Source organism: Lycium barbarum, chromosome 4, assembly GCF_019175385.1.
Source record: "Lycium barbarum isolate Lr01 chromosome 4, ASM1917538v2, whole genome shotgun sequence".
NCBI lineage: Eukaryota > Viridiplantae > Streptophyta > Magnoliopsida > Solanales > Solanaceae > Lycium > Lycium barbarum.
In genome coordinates this window covers 115,733,360-115,753,182 of record NC_083340.1, presented here as the reverse complement: position 1 = coordinate 115,753,182, position 19,823 = coordinate 115,733,360, and the positions used below count along the sequence as shown (strand labels likewise).

General features: G+C 39.7%; 1 protein-coding gene and 1 non-coding gene across 5 annotated transcripts; both read left to right on the top strand.

The window, feature by feature from the left end:
• Positions 1–8,900: 8,900 nt before the first annotated feature.
• Positions 8,901–9,007, top strand: LOC132638959 (small nucleolar RNA R71). The gene has a single exon (XR_009582014.1). It is a non-coding gene; the product is annotated as a small nucleolar RNA R71 (small nucleolar RNA).
• Positions 9,008–14,747: 5,740 nt separating this feature from the next.
• Positions 14,748–19,601, top strand: LOC132636257 (metal tolerance protein 9-like). Of its 4 annotated transcripts, none has more exons than XM_060353016.1 (6): positions 14,748–15,232; positions 17,088–17,200; positions 17,555–17,800; positions 18,264–18,344; positions 18,761–18,991; positions 19,079–19,601. In XM_060353016.1, exons 1-6 carry the CDS (start codon positions 15,016–15,018, stop codon positions 19,430–19,432), a joined length of 1,242 nt encoding a protein of 413 aa, XP_060208999.1. In that variant the 5' UTR covers positions 14,748–15,015; the 3' UTR covers positions 19,433–19,601. The 4 variants fall into 4 exon arrangements, with proteins under 4 accessions (XP_060208999.1, XP_060209002.1, XP_060209000.1 ...); XM_060353019.1 differs by lacking the exon at positions 14,748–15,232 and adding an exon at positions 15,553–15,571; XM_060353017.1 differs by lacking the exon at positions 14,748–15,232 and adding an exon at positions 15,695–15,838.
• Positions 19,602–19,823: the final 222 nt, after the last annotated feature.

The following is a 19,823-nucleotide window of genomic DNA, read 5'->3' as shown; positions in this document are numbered from 1 at the left end:
ATACACACTCTAATATCTATGATGTCACAAAAAGAACCATACATGTCAATTCATTACAACTTAAGATACGCAATAAACCTTCAGAGGGGTCAATTTCAAATCAATCCATTTTCAAGTTCACAAATATCCTTTTTCATTCAAAATTCATGCCATAAGTTCAAAATGCAACAACCATGAAAGTCACAATTACTTTAAACAAGATTTAACACATGTATACACTACAAGGTATATCAGATTAACCCACCCCCAGCAAAAAGAGGATTCATTGTCCCCAATGCATCAAAAATCATACCATCACCCCATGGTGGAGGGGCCTACCTGAGATGCTCTAATCCTGCTGTTGCTGCTGAGGTGTCTCCTCCGCAGCAGTGCGAATGGGAGCCCTCTCTACTGCTGGCTCAGTGGACTGAAGAGGTGGAGCTGACTGGCCCTGTGGCCGCAGGTCCTGAGGATCTATCGTAATTGGCCTGACTGGTGCTGGGATAACACTAGTGCTGGAAGATGCGCCGGTGAACCTCGTGTCCAGGCGCGACCGCCGAATACACTCCTAAAGCTCGGGGTCTTCATTCTCATTATCCTCCTCCTCATCCTCATCATCAGCCAATGTGTCAGGCCTCTTTCTTTTGCGACTTTCCCTAGGCTCATCCTCAGTCACCAAGTCAACTACTCTGATCAAATCTGAAATGCTGGCGACCGGTGCAGGTGGTGTCGGGTCATCCACAATAACCTGCTCTGTTGTTCGAAGGGCCGTAATCTCAGCTCGGAGCTGGTCAAGCTCGGTCTTCAAATCTCCCGAAGTACCACGCTCACTCTTCTTCTCAATAGTGAGTATCCATATCTCTAAACTGTCAAGTCGCGCATTTACCTAGCGTGATGCCTCTCCATAGCCTCCTGAAGAGGCTCCAACTCTGGTACAATCTCTTTCCGGACAAACCTACCCAACTGCTGTAATATCCGGGTCACCTGCTGATCAGCACGCTCTGCCTTGATGGCAAACTCTCTGAAGTTGGCTCTGTTGAGGACAAAGAGATCCTCGGAAGCCGATGCTGCGGCTGACGTAGGAATAGGAGATGAAGATGGGACAGCAGGCCGAGGTGGTGCCTCTGAAGAAGGGGTAGCATTAGCTACAGATGGTGTGGAGGCCTCTGTTGTGGACAGTCCTTCCGTGCCTATATCAACTGTGCCCTGTGGTACCGAATCCATAACATGCTCAGTCTGCTCATCCATGAGATCTAGCAATGAAGTACTGGTGGCCTGAGATGTACGGAGGGTCTCATCCCTACTCCGTGTGATTTCACACACCTTTGTTGCGGGGAGAGTAGCTGCAAATGTATCAATGTGCCTCACCTGGTCCAACCTACACAACTGCGTGATAAGGCACGGGAATATCAAGGCTGTCGCCTCCTATGGTACGCGTGCCCGAATGGCTCTACTGATCAGATCACCCAAGTTCATTGGGTACCTGGATAGTATGGCAGCCACAACCACTGCTCTGTCCGGCGTGACTATGTTATCTGCTCCCATGGGCAGAATCCGATATATGACGAAATTCCACCAAAATTTAGCTTCCAAGATGATATCCGCCTTATGTATTTTGGCAGCCAAGTATCTCACCCATGGGGCCTGGTCCGCCGGCCCTCTAGCCATCACCGTCGCAAACCATTCCCTTACAGATTTCTCGGCCCTTCTTTCAAACTTATCATCATATTCCACTGTGGTCGGTGCCACGAAGTCATCACCAAAATAAAACCTGTTGATTGTGCGGGCTGAGATGTCAACATGGACACCCCGAACATACACTGTGTCTAATGGAGGGGCGGCTTTCAAAGCTCCCTTGTTCTTGTGCCGCTGCTCTAGCATCACTCTGTAGGTAGCATAGAATTCCCGAACCATGGTCGGGCAATAATCCCCTGGAGGCTGTGTGAATGCCTCAAGATGATAGTGCTGGATGAGATCAGTAATCCGAGGGTAGCTCTCTAAGCCGCTCATACTAATTTGTTCTTCTTCTTGATTATTTCTCCTCAGATTACCCCCGCAGACTGTAGTCGCCCCTTTTATATAGTACTTGCGGCACCCCTCATAGGGGAATCGGATTGCAGCTACCTCCATCTTTTGCAGCCGCAACCGCTCTTGTTCCTCATCTGAATTTCGCTCAGGAGCGGCTGGTTGCTCTATTGCTGCCTCGCTAGAATCAGCGGATGTGGAGGATGAAGCCCCCTTTGCAGACTGGGAGGAGAGTAAGGTGGGTGATTCTGTGCGGGGAGTGGTGGCCTGTGCCCTCAATCTAGTCGTTGGGACCACCGCTTAACGTTCAGCGTTGAAAGGTTCATCCCTAAGAGTAAAGGTTGTTTTTCCCCGACCTCGGCCTTTTCTGGGACCACCACCCCGCTTGACTGGATTTTTTGGAGGCATACCAACGAAAAGAACACCCTTCGTTGTTAAGACAACCATAGAAATATAACAGAGCCAGACAAAAGTGCAAAACATGCGATAATGTTAAAGCTGACAGCGGTCCGTCGATTTGCTACAAGAGTTGTCGAACAGATCGACGGAGCGTCAAAGTGTTCGTCGAATTGATCGACGAGCCATCGATCTTATCGTCGATCTCTTGTTAGCCACTGGAATTTTTGACTGAAAGACGGTGGGAAAGACGCCCCTTCGATTGATTCGACGGGCCGTCGAGTCCACCGTCGAGGTTGTTTTGGTTAAGACTTCTGAGAGGGCTCATTCGACGTTGAGTAGGACAGTCCGTCGAATGAATTGACGGACCGTCGAACTGAGCGTCGAATGATTTCGCAAGCTAATACTAACAGATTCAATACAATCCTTTGGCCATGGTGCAAATCTTTCACGTAGTTTGGGGTTACTCAGACTTCACCCCACGTTGGCTTGGGTTAGATTAGCGAAAACAATTGGCGGGAAAAACAACTCTGTGGTCGTAATGCCCTCCAAGCCATCGTTACACACAACGCCAAACTTTGGCATTTCATCAAACAGGTGGCGGGCAAAACAACAACAATCTCATGAATGAGGTGTGTTTGTCGTAATGCCCTCCGACTCGGCTAAAGATCAACGACTCAACATCCAAAAACAAACCACCCCCCAGTAAAAAAAAATGAGCATCCTAGGAGAAATAATAGAAAAACATGGAGCAATTTGAAGGCAAGCAAAAATAATCAAAACAAGCCATGGAATGCGACCAAACAACTAGCAAAAACAAGGGAGAAAACAATCCACGAAATCACATACCTTAAAATGGAAAGAATTTGATTTCAGCCCTTAAGGAAGGAAAAACACCCGAAGAATCACTACTAGGGTGACACACACAGAGGAACAGAGTAATGGGGCAGGAGGGGAGTGGTGGTTGTGGGGTGGTGAAGGGAGGGGGACGTGGGTAACGGTTATGGTAGAGGGGGAGGTGGAGAGAGAGAGAGAGAGAGAGAGAAGCGTAAAAGAAAATAATGGGGAGCTAGAGGAGACGACGTAGGTTATAATACCACTTATCTGAACCGACGCGTCAAAAGGACGGAGCGTCGATTGGTTCGACGCTCCGTCGAGTGAAACCCCCCCCCCCCCCCCCCCCTTTTTTTCTAATATGAAAAAGAGAGAAGAATGCTCGTCGAACTAACCGTCGATCAGTTCGACGGAGCGTCTAACCTGTCGTCGAAATTTCATTATTCCCAGTGACAAATCTTTCAGGTGGTCCACTCCAACGGTGCACTCGATGGCTTGTCAAACAGATCGACGTTCCGTCGAATGTGTCGTGTATCTGCTATCCTGGCAATTTCTGGGTTCAACACTTAGGTTCCTCGACACATCAACAAACATTAAAACAACACAACAACAAAAATCAACGAAATGGAAAAATATATTGCGAAAATGACCATGGGTTGCCTCCCAAGAAGCGCACAATTTAACGTCGCGACATGACGTAATACCACTTTTGGTGTTAAGGTCCGGTGCCATGTTTCAACCGATGAGCATCAACAATATTGTCCCCATCAACCATCCAATGGTAGTGCTTTACCCAATGGCCATTCACCCTGAAAGTACGCGTCCCATCATCGGACTTTAACTCCATCGACCCATTGGGTGACACACTCACCAAAGTAAAAGGGTCGGACCACTTGGATTTCAACTTGCCCGGAAAGAGCTTCAACCTTGAATTGAATAGCAACACCGAATCACCCGGTTGAAAATCTCTCTTCAGAAGTTTGACATCATAATAATGCTTCATCCTTTCTTTATACAAACTCGCACTCTCATAGGCATGATACCAAAACTCATCCATTTCATTCATTTGAAACAACCACATCTTGGTTGCTTCGTCCTAATTTATGTTCAATTTTTTTAATGCCCACAAAGCTTTGTGTTCAAGTTCAACAGGTAGATGACAAGCTTTACCGAACAACAACCGATAAGGAGAAGTACCAATGGGTGTCTTGAATGCTGTTCTATAAGCCCAAAGAGCATCATCAAGCTTAGATGACCAATCAGTTCTATTTGCATTAATCGTCTTGGCTAAGATGCTTTTTATCTCCCGATTGGAGACTTCGACTTACCCACTAGTTTGGGGATGGTAAGGAGTTGCCACCCTGTGCTTCACTCCATATTTCTCCATGAGATTAGGGAATTTCTTGTTGCAAAAGTGAGTGCCACCATCACTAATGATATGCCCTTGGAGTGCCAAACTTTGTGAATATGTTTCTTTTGAGAAATTTGGTGACACTCTAGCCATCATTGTTGGGAAATGCTACAGCTTCGACCCACTTGGACACATAGTCAACCGCAACAAGGATGTATCGCATACTACGAGAACTCACAAATGGGCCTATAAAGTCGATGCCCCACACATCAAATAGCTCAACCTCTATGACAAAATTCATTGGCATTTCGTGCTTCCTCCCAATTGACCCTTGGCGTTGACATTGGTCATAAGATTTCACCATCAAATTTGCATCATGATAAAGGGTGGGCTAATAATAAACACATTCAAGCACTTTAGCTGCTGTGCGGCTCCCACTATGATGACCCCCCACGGGAGAGTCATGGCAAGCTTTCAAGATTTCCATGGCCTCGGATTCGGCAACACATCGCCGAATGATGTTGTCGGAACAAGTTCGGAATAAACAGGGCTTATCCCAATAGTATTAACGACTATCTCTCAAAAATTTCTTCTTTTGATAAGCCTTGATATCGTCGGGGATAAGACCCGTTACCAAGAAGTTGGCGATATCTGCATACCAAGGGTCAACCTCACAAGATACAACTAAGAGTCTCTCATCGGGGAAAATATCATTTAACTCAAGATTTCCACTCGGTCTCCCAGCTTCCTCAAGTCTAGATAGATGATCCGCAACTTGGTTTTCACAACCTTTTCGATCTTTGACCTCAAAGTCAAACTCTTGCAACAACAATACCCAACGAATCAACCCCGGCTTTGCATCTTTCTTTGTCATCAAATATCTCAAGGTCGCATGATCCGTATGAACAACCACTTTGGATCCAAGTAGATAGGCCCGGAACTTCTCAAACGCGTAGACAATGGCTAGAAGCTCTTGCTCGGTGACGGTATAATTCATTTGAGCTCCATTGAGGGTCTTGCTAGCATAATAAATTGGGTACATGATTTTGTTGTGCCTTTGCCCAAGCACCGCACCAATAGCAAATCTGCTCGCGTCACACATGAGCTCAAATGGCAATCACCAATCCGGAGATACAATAATTGGAGTAGAGGTGAGAATTTCCTTCAACTCATTAAATGCCTTAAGGCACTTCTCATCAAACGCAAACTTAGCTTCTTTTTCAAGAAGCTTACACATCGGGTTGGCGATCTTGGAGAAATCTTTGATGAACTGTCGATAGAAGCCGGCATGTCCCAAGAAGCTATGAACTCCTTTGACAGAGATTGGTGGAGGGAGCTTGGCTATAACATCAACTTTTTCTTGGTCTACCTCAATACCCTTCTCGAAAATCCTATGGCCAAGGACAATCCCTTCCTTCACCATGAAATGACATTTCTCCCAATTAAGTACAAGGTTGGTTTCTTCACACCGCTTCAATACCTTACCGAGATTGGCAAGACATTCGTCAAAAGAGTCACCAACAACCGAAAAGTCATCCATGAAGACTTTCAAGAAATCTTCCACCATATCCGAGAAAATAGACATCATATACCGTTGGAAAGTAGCCGAGGCATTGCATAAGCCAAAAGGCATGCGGCTGAAAGAAAAAGTGCCATAAGGACAAGTGAGAGTGGTTTTCTCCTGGTCCTCTAATACAATGTTAATTTGGTTGTACCCCGAATAGCCATCCAAAAAGCAATAATAAGCTCTTCCGGCTAGCCGATCAAGCTTTTGATCAATAAAAGGCATAGGGAAGTGGTCTTTAAAAGTCGCAGTGTTGAGCTTTCGATAGTCCATACACACTCTCTATCCGGTAACTGTCCTTGTAAGAATCAACTCATTCTTGGAATTAGGGACAACAGTGATGCCCCCTTCTTTGGCACACATTGCACCGGACTAACCCATGGACTATTTGCAATTGGGTATACAACACCCGCATCCAACCATTTGATTATCTCATTCTTGACCACTTCTTGCATAGGAGGGTTTATCCTTCTTTGATGCTCTACACTTGATGAACTATCCTCCTCAAGTTCGATTCTATGTTCACAAATACCGGAGGGAATCCCCCTAATATTCGCAATAGTCCACCCAATAGATCCTCAATAAGCCCGTAACACTTCAAGAACCTTTTGAGTTTGTTCCTCATTTAACAAAGATGAGAGAATAACCGGTAAAGTATTATCTAGGCCAAGAAAAGCATACTTCAAATGAGAGGGAAGTAGCTTGAGCTCAAGTTTTGGAGGCTCAATAATCGAAGGCTTAGCCGGAGGAGTGGTTCTTTTATCAAGATCAAGAGATAATTTCTTCGGCTCACAAGAGTACGAACCCCGGCCAATAAGAGAATTAACTGTTTCAATATACCCCTTCATATCATCCGCCTCGAAGTTTACCAAAATAGCCGAAAGTGTTTCGTCAAGGTGCTCCTCGTCTAACTTATGATCCACCGCTTCGTCTACCACATCGAAAGAATCGATGACCGAAATGCTCTTATAAGCACTAGGCAATGTTAACCCCTTGCTAGCTTGGAAAGTTACCTCTTCATCATTGACCCGGAATTTTATTTCATTCTTTTTCGAGTCCATTAGAGCTCTCCCGGTGGCAAGACATGGCCTTTCCAAGATAATTGAGACTTCTTTGTCAACCGCACAATCAAGGATGACAAAATCTGTCGGCAATAAGAATTCCCCCACTCTAACAAGGATATCATCAACAACCCCTACCGGTCTCTTGATGGTTCTATTGGCCATTTGGAGACGCATGCTCGTTGGTCTAGGTGTTCCCAAACTGGATTGCTTGTAGATGGCTAGTGGCATCAAATTAATACTAGCCCCATTGTCACATAAAGCACGATTAAAATCATGATGACCGATGGTCTAAGGGATACTGAAAGCCCTGGGATCTCCCTTCTTCTCAACCTTTGATGACGAAATAATAGCGCTCACACGGTGGGTGACTCCCACCGTATCATGCTTGATTGGTCTTTTCTTCGTCAACAAGTCTTTCAAGTATTTAGCAAATTCCGGCATTTCTTGGAATGCATCAAGAAATGGGATATTCATTGACAACCCTTTCAATTGGTTGTAGAAGCGTTGGCACTTGGCATCCTCCGTTCTTTTCATCAATCTTTATGGGAACGGGGGAGGAGATTTATATGTTTGAGTCAAGGGTTTAATTGCCCCCATGACCTTGCTCTTTTTGGTGCTACCCCCGGTAGTTTTTTCAACACTTGGCTCCTCATCACCCTAGAGAACAATAGGGTGTGCCTCCTTCCCTTTCTCAACAATAATAGGCACTTCAATTGGTGCCTCCAGTTCTTCTTCAATTTCTTCCTCAATAACCTCATCAACAATCGGCTAGACAATGATAGGTTCAACGACTCTCTGATTCACCGCGTTAAGGATCTTTCCACTTCTAGTAGAAATAGCTTTGCATGAGGCAATGTGATCACCTCCACTACCCCTTGGGTTCGGAATTGTGTCGCTAGGAAGGCCCTCTCTTTATGGTGGATGTTTCTCACGAGAAAGATCTCGCATTTGTGACTCATGTTTTTGAATCGAAGCGGTGTGAGAGCCTACCACTTCGGTCAAATTTTCCATCTTCTTGTCACTCTTATTTTGGTTGTCCAATATCTTTTCAAGCATAGATTCCATTTGAGAGGTCCCTTGATCATTGGAAGGACCCTCTCGCCAATTTTGAGAGTTAGAAGAACGACCCTTTGGTAGAAGATAGGCATTGGAATTCCGATTACCATAATTGTTGTTGTTGTAATCTCTCCTGTCCGAACCACCATATTCATGTCAGCCATATTGGTTGCTTTGTTGTTGGGGTCTCCATTGCTTTTGATAACTCCCTTGAGAGTTATTGATATAATTTGCATCCTCACGTTGTGGCAGCCCCTCTAGATAAGTTTCCTCCGAGACTTGGTACATTCCTGGAGCATGAGATGGCATGTCTTCGACAACATTCACACTTTTAGCTTCTTTCTCCGCAAGCCTCTTTGACAGCAAATCCACGGTGGTTTGCAATTGAGCAAAAGCATGATCTTGCTCATGATTTTCTTTGGCCACTGCGGCAACAGAGGGACTACCATATGACAAGATTTCACTATCATTTGAGTGCCGAGCTTGGTTGTGGGTGGTGAGCTTATCGAGCAACCTGGTGATGTTAACAAATGATTTGTCCATGAAGCATCCCCCAGCTGCAGTATTGACAGCAATTTGATTCATTGTATCTAACCCCTTGTAGAACTTCTCGGTGAGAATAGCATCCGGAAACCCGTGAGTTGGAGATTAAGCTAGATAGTACTTGAAACGCTCCCATGCCGAATATAATTGTTCCCCCGAAAGTTGTTTGAACTCAAAGATCTTATCTCAAAGTTCAGCCTCTTTGCTTGGTGGGAACCACTTCTTCAAAATTGTATTGACTAACTCGCTCCAGGTGTGAACAGAATTGTTGGGGAGCTTTTCATACCATTCCCTTGCTTGGCCAGCCAAGGAATATTTAAAGACCCGTAACCAAAGTGCATCAGCAGAAACAACACCTTGGGATTGTTGAGCACACACATACAGGAAGTTCTTCAAATGTCGGAGTGGACAATCCTCCAAAGAATTTCGGAAATAACCTTCAAGTTTCAGCAGCTGATACATAGAACTATCAATTTTGAAAGTAGCATTTCCAGTCCTAGGATGGACCACAGCAGAAGCATTATCAGCTTCATTGATGAATTCCGCAAATATATTCTCATCTTCATCCTCTTCTGGTGCAGGTGGGTTCACTTGGAGTCCACCTTGGTTTCCTTGATTTCGATTCTGTCTTCCTGTCATGTTCACCTGGTTCACCACAACAGCAAACAAGGTGTGATGGAATAATAAAAAAAAAAAAAAGTACACAACAATCAGTAATTTCAAAACCGTATTCCCCGGCAGCGGCGCCAAAATTTGATACGCTCAAATTACACCTATTAATGGCGTAAAGCGGACGTTGTCAAATATAGTAACCTAAACAAGGTTAGGGTCTAATCCCATAGGGAATATGGATAGAAAAAGGTACTAATTATTTATGTAACTAATCTCTAGAAACTTTAATTTTATTCCGAATAGTATAGAGGAAAGATTTGATTTGTATTCGCTATTTTGAAGTATTTGGAATTTGTTTGGATTGGGAGAACCAAAGTTGTGTCCCCGCACTGATTAGATGTTATGCTATGGGTATCAATATGATATATTTCTAATGGGTCAGGATTTTGTATGCACTTTCTAATATTTTCCAATAGTTAGAAAGTATTTCTTTTCATGATTTTCCCAAATGTAGAAAAGTTGTAAGTAAGATTGATTAAATATGCCAAGTAGAACTCATCTTATCCCTAAGTGAGTTCATTAAACGAGGGTTAGAGCCCCGAGTCCTTGTTATATTATTTCAAATCACACCATAGTTCATCTTTCCAAATAAACTAGGGTTTGTGCATAAGCAAGTGTTTGCAACCACTAACGAACAATGAATGCGAGAAATAATAAAAGACATCACAACCCATTATATATATATACAATGTTAGACACCCATTACATAACACCCATCATTTGGGTCCACAACTTTGATTAAAGAAACTACTCACACATGATAGTCTCAAAAATAGTAAGCAATAAATGAGACAAAAAGCTTACAAAGTGTGATAAAGATGATGAAAAATGGAATCTTGTTGTCTTCACTAAGCTCCAAAAGTGGAGTAATCAATGCTTACCCACCAATGGAACTTTGTTCACGTGCATAAAATGAAAATTGGCTGCTAAAAATAACCTAAAATGTTCTTTAAATAGGCTCCAAAAAAACGCACAGCAGCGACTGACAAAACTGCCCCCGATAGTAAGATCAACGGACCGTCGATCGTTCGACGATCCGTCGATTCCTCCGTCCTTTGTATCTTCAGCAATGTGATCCATTCGACGGTGCTGTCGACCAGTTCGATGCTCCGTCGAGTATTCCGTCCTTCTCTCTTCTTGTTGACAGATCTTGATTGACGACACAAACGACGAAGCGTCGATCAGTTCAACGCTTCGTCGATGTCTCCGTCCTTTGTCGTCTTCAACTAAGGTCATCACTAGAAAATCGAGCTTATCGACGCTTTGAAGGACGGTCCGTCGGCTGATCGACGGGACGTCGATTCTTCATTTCTAGCCAATTTTTCCTTTGTTCTTTGTTTTTGCTTTTGGGCCATTGTTTTCCTAAAATACAACAAAAACATATTAACAAGAACCAGACTTACTTAAAAACAACCAAAATTCATAGTAAAAAGGCTCCGAATGTGCCACAAATCTGCGGCAAATTAGCCAACATTCATATCAATGGCTTCATTCGAATTGATGGCATTCGGGTCGAAGGAAAGACTGCCAATTCGATCAACATGGGATGGATCAATTGGTATCCCGTTGTTGTTTCCGTCATGGTGACCTGATTCATTGTTGTTCAAGTGGATCAATTAGCTGAGGTTTGACATGTCGAAGTAAACGTGAAATCACAAATGACAATAGAACAAGTGAAAGTAGGATTGTAAACAAATCACCACTATTATCCTTTGCTCCACGGTGGGCGGCAAATTGTTTGCCCCTTAAGAAGGTAACAATTGAATTTATACGCGGTTGAAGGATATGTGGTGCAACCTGTTGATCAAATAATGCAATATGTAACGACAATCAAGGATATGTAATGAACAAGAAAAGGAATAGCCTTAATCGTCAATTGATGGACACCGTGAATTGGTCTGGTTCGGAGCAATGGCCTTGACGCCCGAGCCAAAACTTATCAATAACTTAAGAATTTGAGTGGTTACAAAGTAAGAATGTAAGAGTAATGAGAATCAGATGCCCTAATGAGAGGATTCCCCTCTATAATATAGTACAAGAGATAAAGTTCTAAATGGTAACTAAATCTGTTAAGGAGTTAGTGATCCCGATGATCTCGGGCGCCTCAACGGTTGATAATGTGACAGTCGGCGCAACGGGCAGAGAGAAATCCTTTACAGGTCGAATTTCTCGCATGCGTGTCAACTAGCGTCCCTCTGGTTTATGATCCATCAGGCTTTATTCTATCCGACTGGTTGAACCCGAACCGGCATTACATCTCAAAGCCAACTCTCATATCTTGCTCCAATCTTCCGTCGATGGACCCAAACATTTTACCCCGATTTATACCGTATACAATAGTAGTACAACTGTCCTAATTATTTACAAATGTAATTTATTTTTTCCACTTTTCCCCTTTGTTTTTTGCTTTTTGACTTTTGGACCTTCGGTTTTTCGATTTATATAAAATCAGCCTCTTGGAGCTATAATTGATTTTTTTTAAAAAAAAAAAACGAAGAAGAAGTCTCCATTACCTATATAAGTTAACCACTTAAATTATATGACCTCCTTTGATTATATATATTAGCCTCAATTAGCCGTGGAACATCAATGTCTGTTTCCAGTAATGCTAATGTGTATAATAAAATAGGAAGATATATTTTATGTGATTAATTTATCTACGTAATGAGTACTTAATCGAAACATACCATACACATTCTAATTGAACTTAGGGGAAAATCCTCCAATTTTTACACCTCAAAATAATTAATTTAAGGCTAAAATCTATTGAGTAATCATAATATATAATGAAAATTGGTTTGAAATACTTACCCCAAATCAATGACGAATTTCTATCAGAAAATCACACTTAGGCGACCTCAAAAATCCCAAAAAAATGTGTTGGAACGAATTCAAAATTCAAGAAACGGCTTTATAACTTGTGAAACCTTCTACGCAACCGTAACAAGGCCTCCCGCGATCGCAAAGAGCAATCGAGTGGATCCTTGCGCATTCGCGACCAGCCTCACGCGACTGCAATGACCAACAAACCCGATCGTACGTGATCGAGGTACCGACCCTCACAATCGCAAAGGTCTGCACCAACCAGGAAAAAAATAAAATTTATTGTGTTTAAATTGTGTGCTTTTGGTTCCAAAAACCACCCGAGCCCCTCGAACTCTAACCCCAACCTCTCAATTAGTTATATTAACTTATACAAAGTGTAGAATCCTAAAATGAAGTGTTAAAACTTAAAATTAAGAGTCAAGTTGTTACAGTAAAGCCATGATCCAAGTCAATATGGCGGAAAGAAGGCCCAAATTGTACTTAGCCCAGATCTACATCCAAAGTTTGGTGTACTTTAATGGGAAAAAGACACTGTGTGTCCACTCAGCCAAACTAATCACACATTTGATCACTGGTTGGGCTTAATCCCACCATGAGTCCGGTCGGCCCCAATTAATGCCAAAAAATGGCTGGCCGGCCCAACAGCCCAGGCGCTTTAAAAAAAAAAAGACTTTTTGTGGCGACTACGTCGCCACAAAAACATCGCCACTAAAGGCTGCTATAGAAAAATCAGGCTTTTTAGTGGCAATTAAAAAAGTTGCCACTAAAGGTTAAATATCCCAAAACATGTATAATATGCGTATATTTGGTAAGAAATATCCCAAAATATGTATAATATGTGTATATTTAGTAAGCATAATAATACATTTTTATATACATATGTTGGAATTATATATACACTTTATATACAAGAATGATACAGTTTGTTTATATACATATGCTGAAATTAATTATACAATTTATATACAAGAACGATGCAGTTTATATACATATGCTGGAATTAATTATACACTTTATATACAAGAATGATATGCTGGAATTAATCATGCATTTATTATACATAAATTATACGTTAATTATACATTTATTATACACATATTATACAATAATGATATGATAATTTTTTTTACATACACAATAGTGATACATATTATATACCACAATGATACGGTTTCTATGATACACTTTTTATACATATGATACACTTTCTATACAAGACTGATACAGTTTATATACACATGTTGGAATTTTATATACACTTTCTATACAAAAATGATACATATTATATACAAAAAGATACAATTTTCTATTCTATAATACACATTATATACACAAATGATACATATTATATACAAAATTACACATACCTTAGTGATTCATATTTTATACAGTTTCTATACATTAGAGATAGGTACTGATACATATTTTTATACACAAATGATACATATTATATACAAAAATCTCCTCAGAGTTTTTTTTTTTGGATATTTCTTACTAAATATACACATATTATTTATTTTTTGGGATGTTTAACCTTTAGTGGCGACTTTTTTAATTACCACTAAAAAGCCTGATTTTTCTGTAGCAGCCTTTTACTGGCGACTTTTAGTCGCCACAAAAAGACTGTTTTTCTAAGCGCCTGGGCTTTTAGTGTTGACTTTTTAAATCTTTTGTGGTGACTTTTAGTCGCCACAAAAGACTTGCTACAGATTTTGGCTAGCAGATGAAAATAGTTTATATGGGCTAATTTTTGGGTTTGGGAATAGATGGGCCAGCGCGTGAGATTATTTATGGCCCAGCGGCCATTTGCGTCCTTTCCCCTACTTTAATTGCCTTCTCATTTGAATCATATATTAACTCATTATTATTAGCAAAATAGAATTATCATCAATTTCAACTAAAAAAAAAACTTCCCTTTTCTATTTTATATAATCCTATTTTCTTATTAATCTGTTTTAACAACAAAAATAACAAATTCAGTGTAATCCCATAAGTGGGGTATGAGGACCTTTGTGGGTAGAAAAACTGTTTTCGATAGGTCCTTGGCTCAAAAGAACTGCTTTCGAAGCCTTATTAGTATAATTTGGAAAAATAATATTTCTATATTTAGAAATAATGTAGTTTAGTTACACAATCATGTCTAAAATACTCCCTCTGTTTCAATTTATGTAAACCCATTTGACTGGGCATGACATTTAAGAAAGAAGGAAGACTTTTGAAATTTGTGATGCAAAATAAGTCTTGAATATTTGTGTGGCTGTAAATCATTCATAAAGTGAATTTGTTTCCAAATTAGGAAAAAGGTCCTTTATTTTAGCACGAAATAAAAAGAAAGTAGATTCACATAAATTGAAACGGAGGGAGTAACAAGTTTCAAATTTGTTTTTTCCATAAATTCCATGCTTAATCTAACATTTTCGCATAAAATGTGATGGAAGTGGAAGAATAATTAGAAAATTCTAATAAATGAAACATAAGGAGAGAGAGCATGTTGTAGGCCTGTAAGAATGTGTTTGGTTTAAGATTTTTAAAACATAAGCAAGCAACTGCCCGGTGTCATGATTGGACGGACGGTGGGCGAGTAGTACGGAATCCATTGCGCCCATATTCATGCCATCATCCTAATTCCAAACAACTACTCTATTTATTTTTGTAGTATAAACACTCTCCAATTAAGGTCATAATAACTAGCTATTCATCTAAGCATGTCAAAGTCAATCAGTCGTAGTAATGGTGGTAGTGGCGGTGGTGATAGTTTTAGGACGGAGTTGCTGTCTCCTGCTGCTCAGTCTGTGGTCGATCACTCCATACCTTTGGGGTCGTCGAATACATGGAAAGTCAACACCAGCGATTTCCATCTTCCACAACACCGCTCTTATGATCATCAATCTTTCACTTTCCTTCGTCTACTTCGCGCTTTCAGTAATTCCTCCTTCTCTCTTCCTTTTCCAAATACATGTTTTTCAACATAGTCTGTTGTTTCAATTTATTTGAACCTATTTCCTTTTTAGTCCGTGTCAAAATAAATGATCTCTTTTCTAATTTGAAAAAAAATTCGCTTTATGAAATGATTTACAGCCACACAAATATTCAAGACTTTTTTTGAACTACAAATTTCAAAAGTTTTCACTCTTTTTTATCAAATGAGTTTACGTAAATTGAAACGGAGAAAGTACCTTTTTTAGAAAGAAGTTGGAAAAGGAAAGAATATTCTCCATCCGTCCCACTTCATGTGATGCAGTTATTATTTGGAGAGTTAAAGTAATTTTTCTTTGATCGTTATTTTTTACATACATCTTTAAAATATTTTGAATTGTTTGTTATTGTAACTTATAATACTTTTTATATAATGCAAATTTTATTTCAATAAAAATAAATATTTTATATCTGAATTCATCCAAAAGATTAGATAATTTGACTTTTGTAATCCAAATAGTCTCACATAAATGGGTAGGGAGGGATGGAGTATACAAAATGGAACGAAGAGTGGAGGGCACCTTTCTCTGCGATGTGTCAGCCTTTTATTTGGTGTTTATTGAGTATATTCTATTGTTATTATAATGTTTTACCTGCTCTTTGCGTTGACAATTACCTAATGTATTGATAGTTGCCTTTCCAGGAATCATTTTATTTTTCTCAAAATAGAGATCTTAGTTGAACATATTTTTGCAGAGTTCTAGCATTTCTCGAGCTGTAGCATTTTAGTGGAGCAAAATATATCCTCATGTGCCCACCCGATGCTAATTATTTATCATACTAGAAATAGCCCAACTTGAATTTAGAGTTTTGGATCCATTAAATATGATTCAAAGGGATTAAACTTGCTAAATAAACTAGCAAGTTTATAATTCAAGATTGATTAGCAAAAGCTTACAGTGCGATTTCATTGGGACTAGTTTCATGAAATGTACTCCTAAAAGTTCAAAATTCCTGGTTTATATTTTCTTTTATGTTCGGGCACTCAAACATTAATTTTTCTTCTTCCATAAGGCAATTTTTTCCCTGTCTATACCATATTTTAGTTGGTATGAGAGTGGGAATGGTCATATGGCCCCTGGCTAGTTATTTATTAAATCTTCAAACTCATGGAAGAGGAAAAGGGGTAGACTATCAATGGTTGTATTCAAATCCGTTACTTTCTTGAATTATGTACAAGCATAGAGTTGCTTTTTTGAGTAAATGAAAAGAGAATTCTTGGCAAAGAAGAATTTTAAAAGTGGAATTGCAAAAACATTGAATACTCCAAGAACAATTGTGAGGGGATGGATCATGTAACAGATTATGATAGTTGCACTTCCAATCATTTCGGGCTAAGGTCGTTATGTCTTGAAGTAACTTTAAACCATTCGATCTCATATTTGTAAACAAAAATTGGCCAAATTTGTTTCCCTTTTGCATAGAAAACTAATGTGTTCGAGTTCGATATATTCAAGAGTTTCGGGTGTTCTTGATCTATTTGCTCTATATTATTAATCCTGTTTAATTTTTAAGAAGGGGTTGGTAATTAAACTAGGAGGTTGAGGACTATTTGTGAAGTCACTAATTTTCAGTTGAAGAAACAATAGTTCACTTGATAATCTGTAAAGCAGGCAACAAAACCCATCTTCATTGGACCAACTTTTGCTCTTACATGGACTTAAGAATGATGCTTAAAGTAGCTAATTTCAGATAACCAAACTCATTGTTTTGGATAAACAAAGTTCCCATTGTCATTTTCACTTCTTTTTTCTTTCAAATCTTGCCCGATTGCTTTTTGTAATCTCTTAATCATCAATAGGGAATCAGAAAAGAGTTGCTGAATACTACAAAAATCAACAAAGGCTGCTTGAAGGATACAATGAGATGGACACAATTAATGAATGTGGTTATTTACCTGGAAGTCTTACCGAGGTAATTACTGTCTTCCACATTTTTGAGGAATGGATGATTCTCATCAATTTAATCATCACAATTTTTGTTAAATTAACTTTCTGCTATTTTAGAGTTCAGAAACTCTTGTTGTTATTCTCTTTTGTTGTTCATAAAGCTAACATTTGCAGTTTCAAATAAACCTTGGAGGCCGTGATTTCTTCTCGTCAACAACAATATTTTTCCATATTTACTTGAGTGTACATTAGGACTTCTAGTCAAATTCTTAGGTTTCTTGAATCTTAATATTCTGTTACTGCTATTTATAATAAGATTCAACTTATTAATAGTGTAGGGCTGATGTCGTTTTTCCTATCTAACAATAATGTTTGCCAGGATGAAATGAAGAAACTAGCTAAGGGTGAAAGCATGGCGATTTATGTGTCAAACGCGGCAAATATGGTTCTTTTCATTGCTAAAGTCTACGCTTCTGTTGACAGCAGATCGTTGGCTGTAATTGCGTCGACCTTAGACTCCCTATTAGACCTCTTATCTGGATTTATTCTGTGGTTCACTTCTCATGCAATGAAAACACCAAATCAGTACCGCTATCCAATTGGAAAGAAGAGAATGCAGCCAGTGGTAAGTTTTTGTTAACACTGCAACATTCTGAGATTTATGTTGGATTGTCCTACATTGGTTTTGGGAATGATTTGTTGTCTCGTTATATTGTTTTGGGCAACCCACACCTCATGATTAGCTTTTGGAGTAGAGTTAGGCCTAATGTCCATTTATTCTTAACAATTTATCACATGCGTTGTTTCTGCTTTTTAGCTGCTTGACAGGTACAATCCTTATCTCAGGATATTTCTCCAAAAATAGAGTTAAGAATAGAAAAGAGCATCTTCCCTTTAGCTCTATAGTTAAGAATGAACAACTTTAACTTTATGTTGCAAGTAAACCAGTATATATATTTTGCTTGGTTGCATCGTTGTATAGATTATAACCAGTATATGTATTTTGCTTGGTTGCATCGTTGTATAGATTAACATGAACCTTTCTACCACGCTGGGGATGTTGAACTAATCTGCTACACTATTTTCAGGGTTTAGTTGTCTTTGCATCCGTAATGGCGACCTTAGGACTACAAATATTGTTCGAGTCCGGTAGACAACTCATAACTAAGGTATGTAACTTGGTCCTATTCAGCTGTGTCATGATATGGATGTGTTTGTCTAAGTTGTAAAAAATAATGCCGAAATGATGAAGCAATATTCCTAAGATACATATTTTCTGATATCATGTTATGAAAAATGGAATTTGGAATTCATGAGGATTTTCCTGGGCTATGCAAAGAGATTAAAGCTTATGCTCTCAACCACCAAGAAGCTAAATCGCCACTAAAAGCAAGTTGCAGTGACACTCTCTCTAAGCCATGTATTTTTGTTAATTGAAAACGACTAGCTTTGATACTATGGATGTAGCACAGTTAATAAAAAATATTCCCACACAGTACAATTCGTATTATAGGACTGAATTGTGATTGTTATATGTCTTACACTTTACACCAATTCGTTTTCTGATTGTATGCTACAAAATCAGTCTCATCCTGATAGGGACCATGAAAAGGAAAAATGGATGATTGGAATTATGGCTTCTGTCACTGTGATAAAGTTTGTGCTTATGGTCTATTGCCGAAGATTCAAAAATGAAATCATAAAGGCCTATGCTCAAGACCATTTCTTTGATGTAATTACCAATTCAATCGGATTAGCGACAGCAGTCTTAGCCATCCAATTCTACTGGTGGATTGATCCTACTGGAGCTATCATTGTGAGTTCACAATAACAGCATATGGTTCTTTAATATGTATACATTGTCTGTTGATTAATCTTATTAATCTCTGTTGTGTGCTTTCAGATAGCGATCTACACAATGGGCACGTGGGCAAGGACGGTGCTGGAAAATGTGTGGTCACTTATTGGAAGAACAGCTCCACCAGATTTTCTTGCAAAGTTGACCTATCTAGTATGGAATCACCATGAAAGGATCAAACACATTGACACAGTTAGAGCATATACTTTTGGGACACATTATTTTGTGGAGGTTGATATAGTGCTGCCTGAGGATATGTTTCTGAACCAGGCCCATAATATTGGTGAAACACTGCAGGAAAAGCTGGAGCAACTTGTTGAAGTTGAGCGAGCTTTCGTCCATATAGACTTTGACATCACTCACAAGCTAGAACATAAGACTATGATCAAATCAAACTAACATTTATATATATCTGTGGTGGTTGGCTGGAGTAATTTTCAAAATAACATCTGCTTAACTCCTACTTACCATAGTTTTTTTTGTTCATTATTCGCCATATTGGATTGGTGGAGCTTTATCATCCGTGCAAGTTGAGAGCTTTATCGTGTTTATGTGTCCTTCACCTCTATCTTCTGAGGCCTGTTTCCTCTACTGTCTCCTCTTTACTTCATTTTTTTCTCATTGAAGCTTTTTTTATGTTTCCTTTCTGTCTAAGTGCAGTCAATTCAATCTGAATTGAATCTGTTATTGATGACTATCTAGGGGTAGATCTGTAGACAATAAAATTTGTGACAAGAAAAATTATCCAGACTAGAAAATATTGCAACATTGTAGTATTTTATTTCGGTAG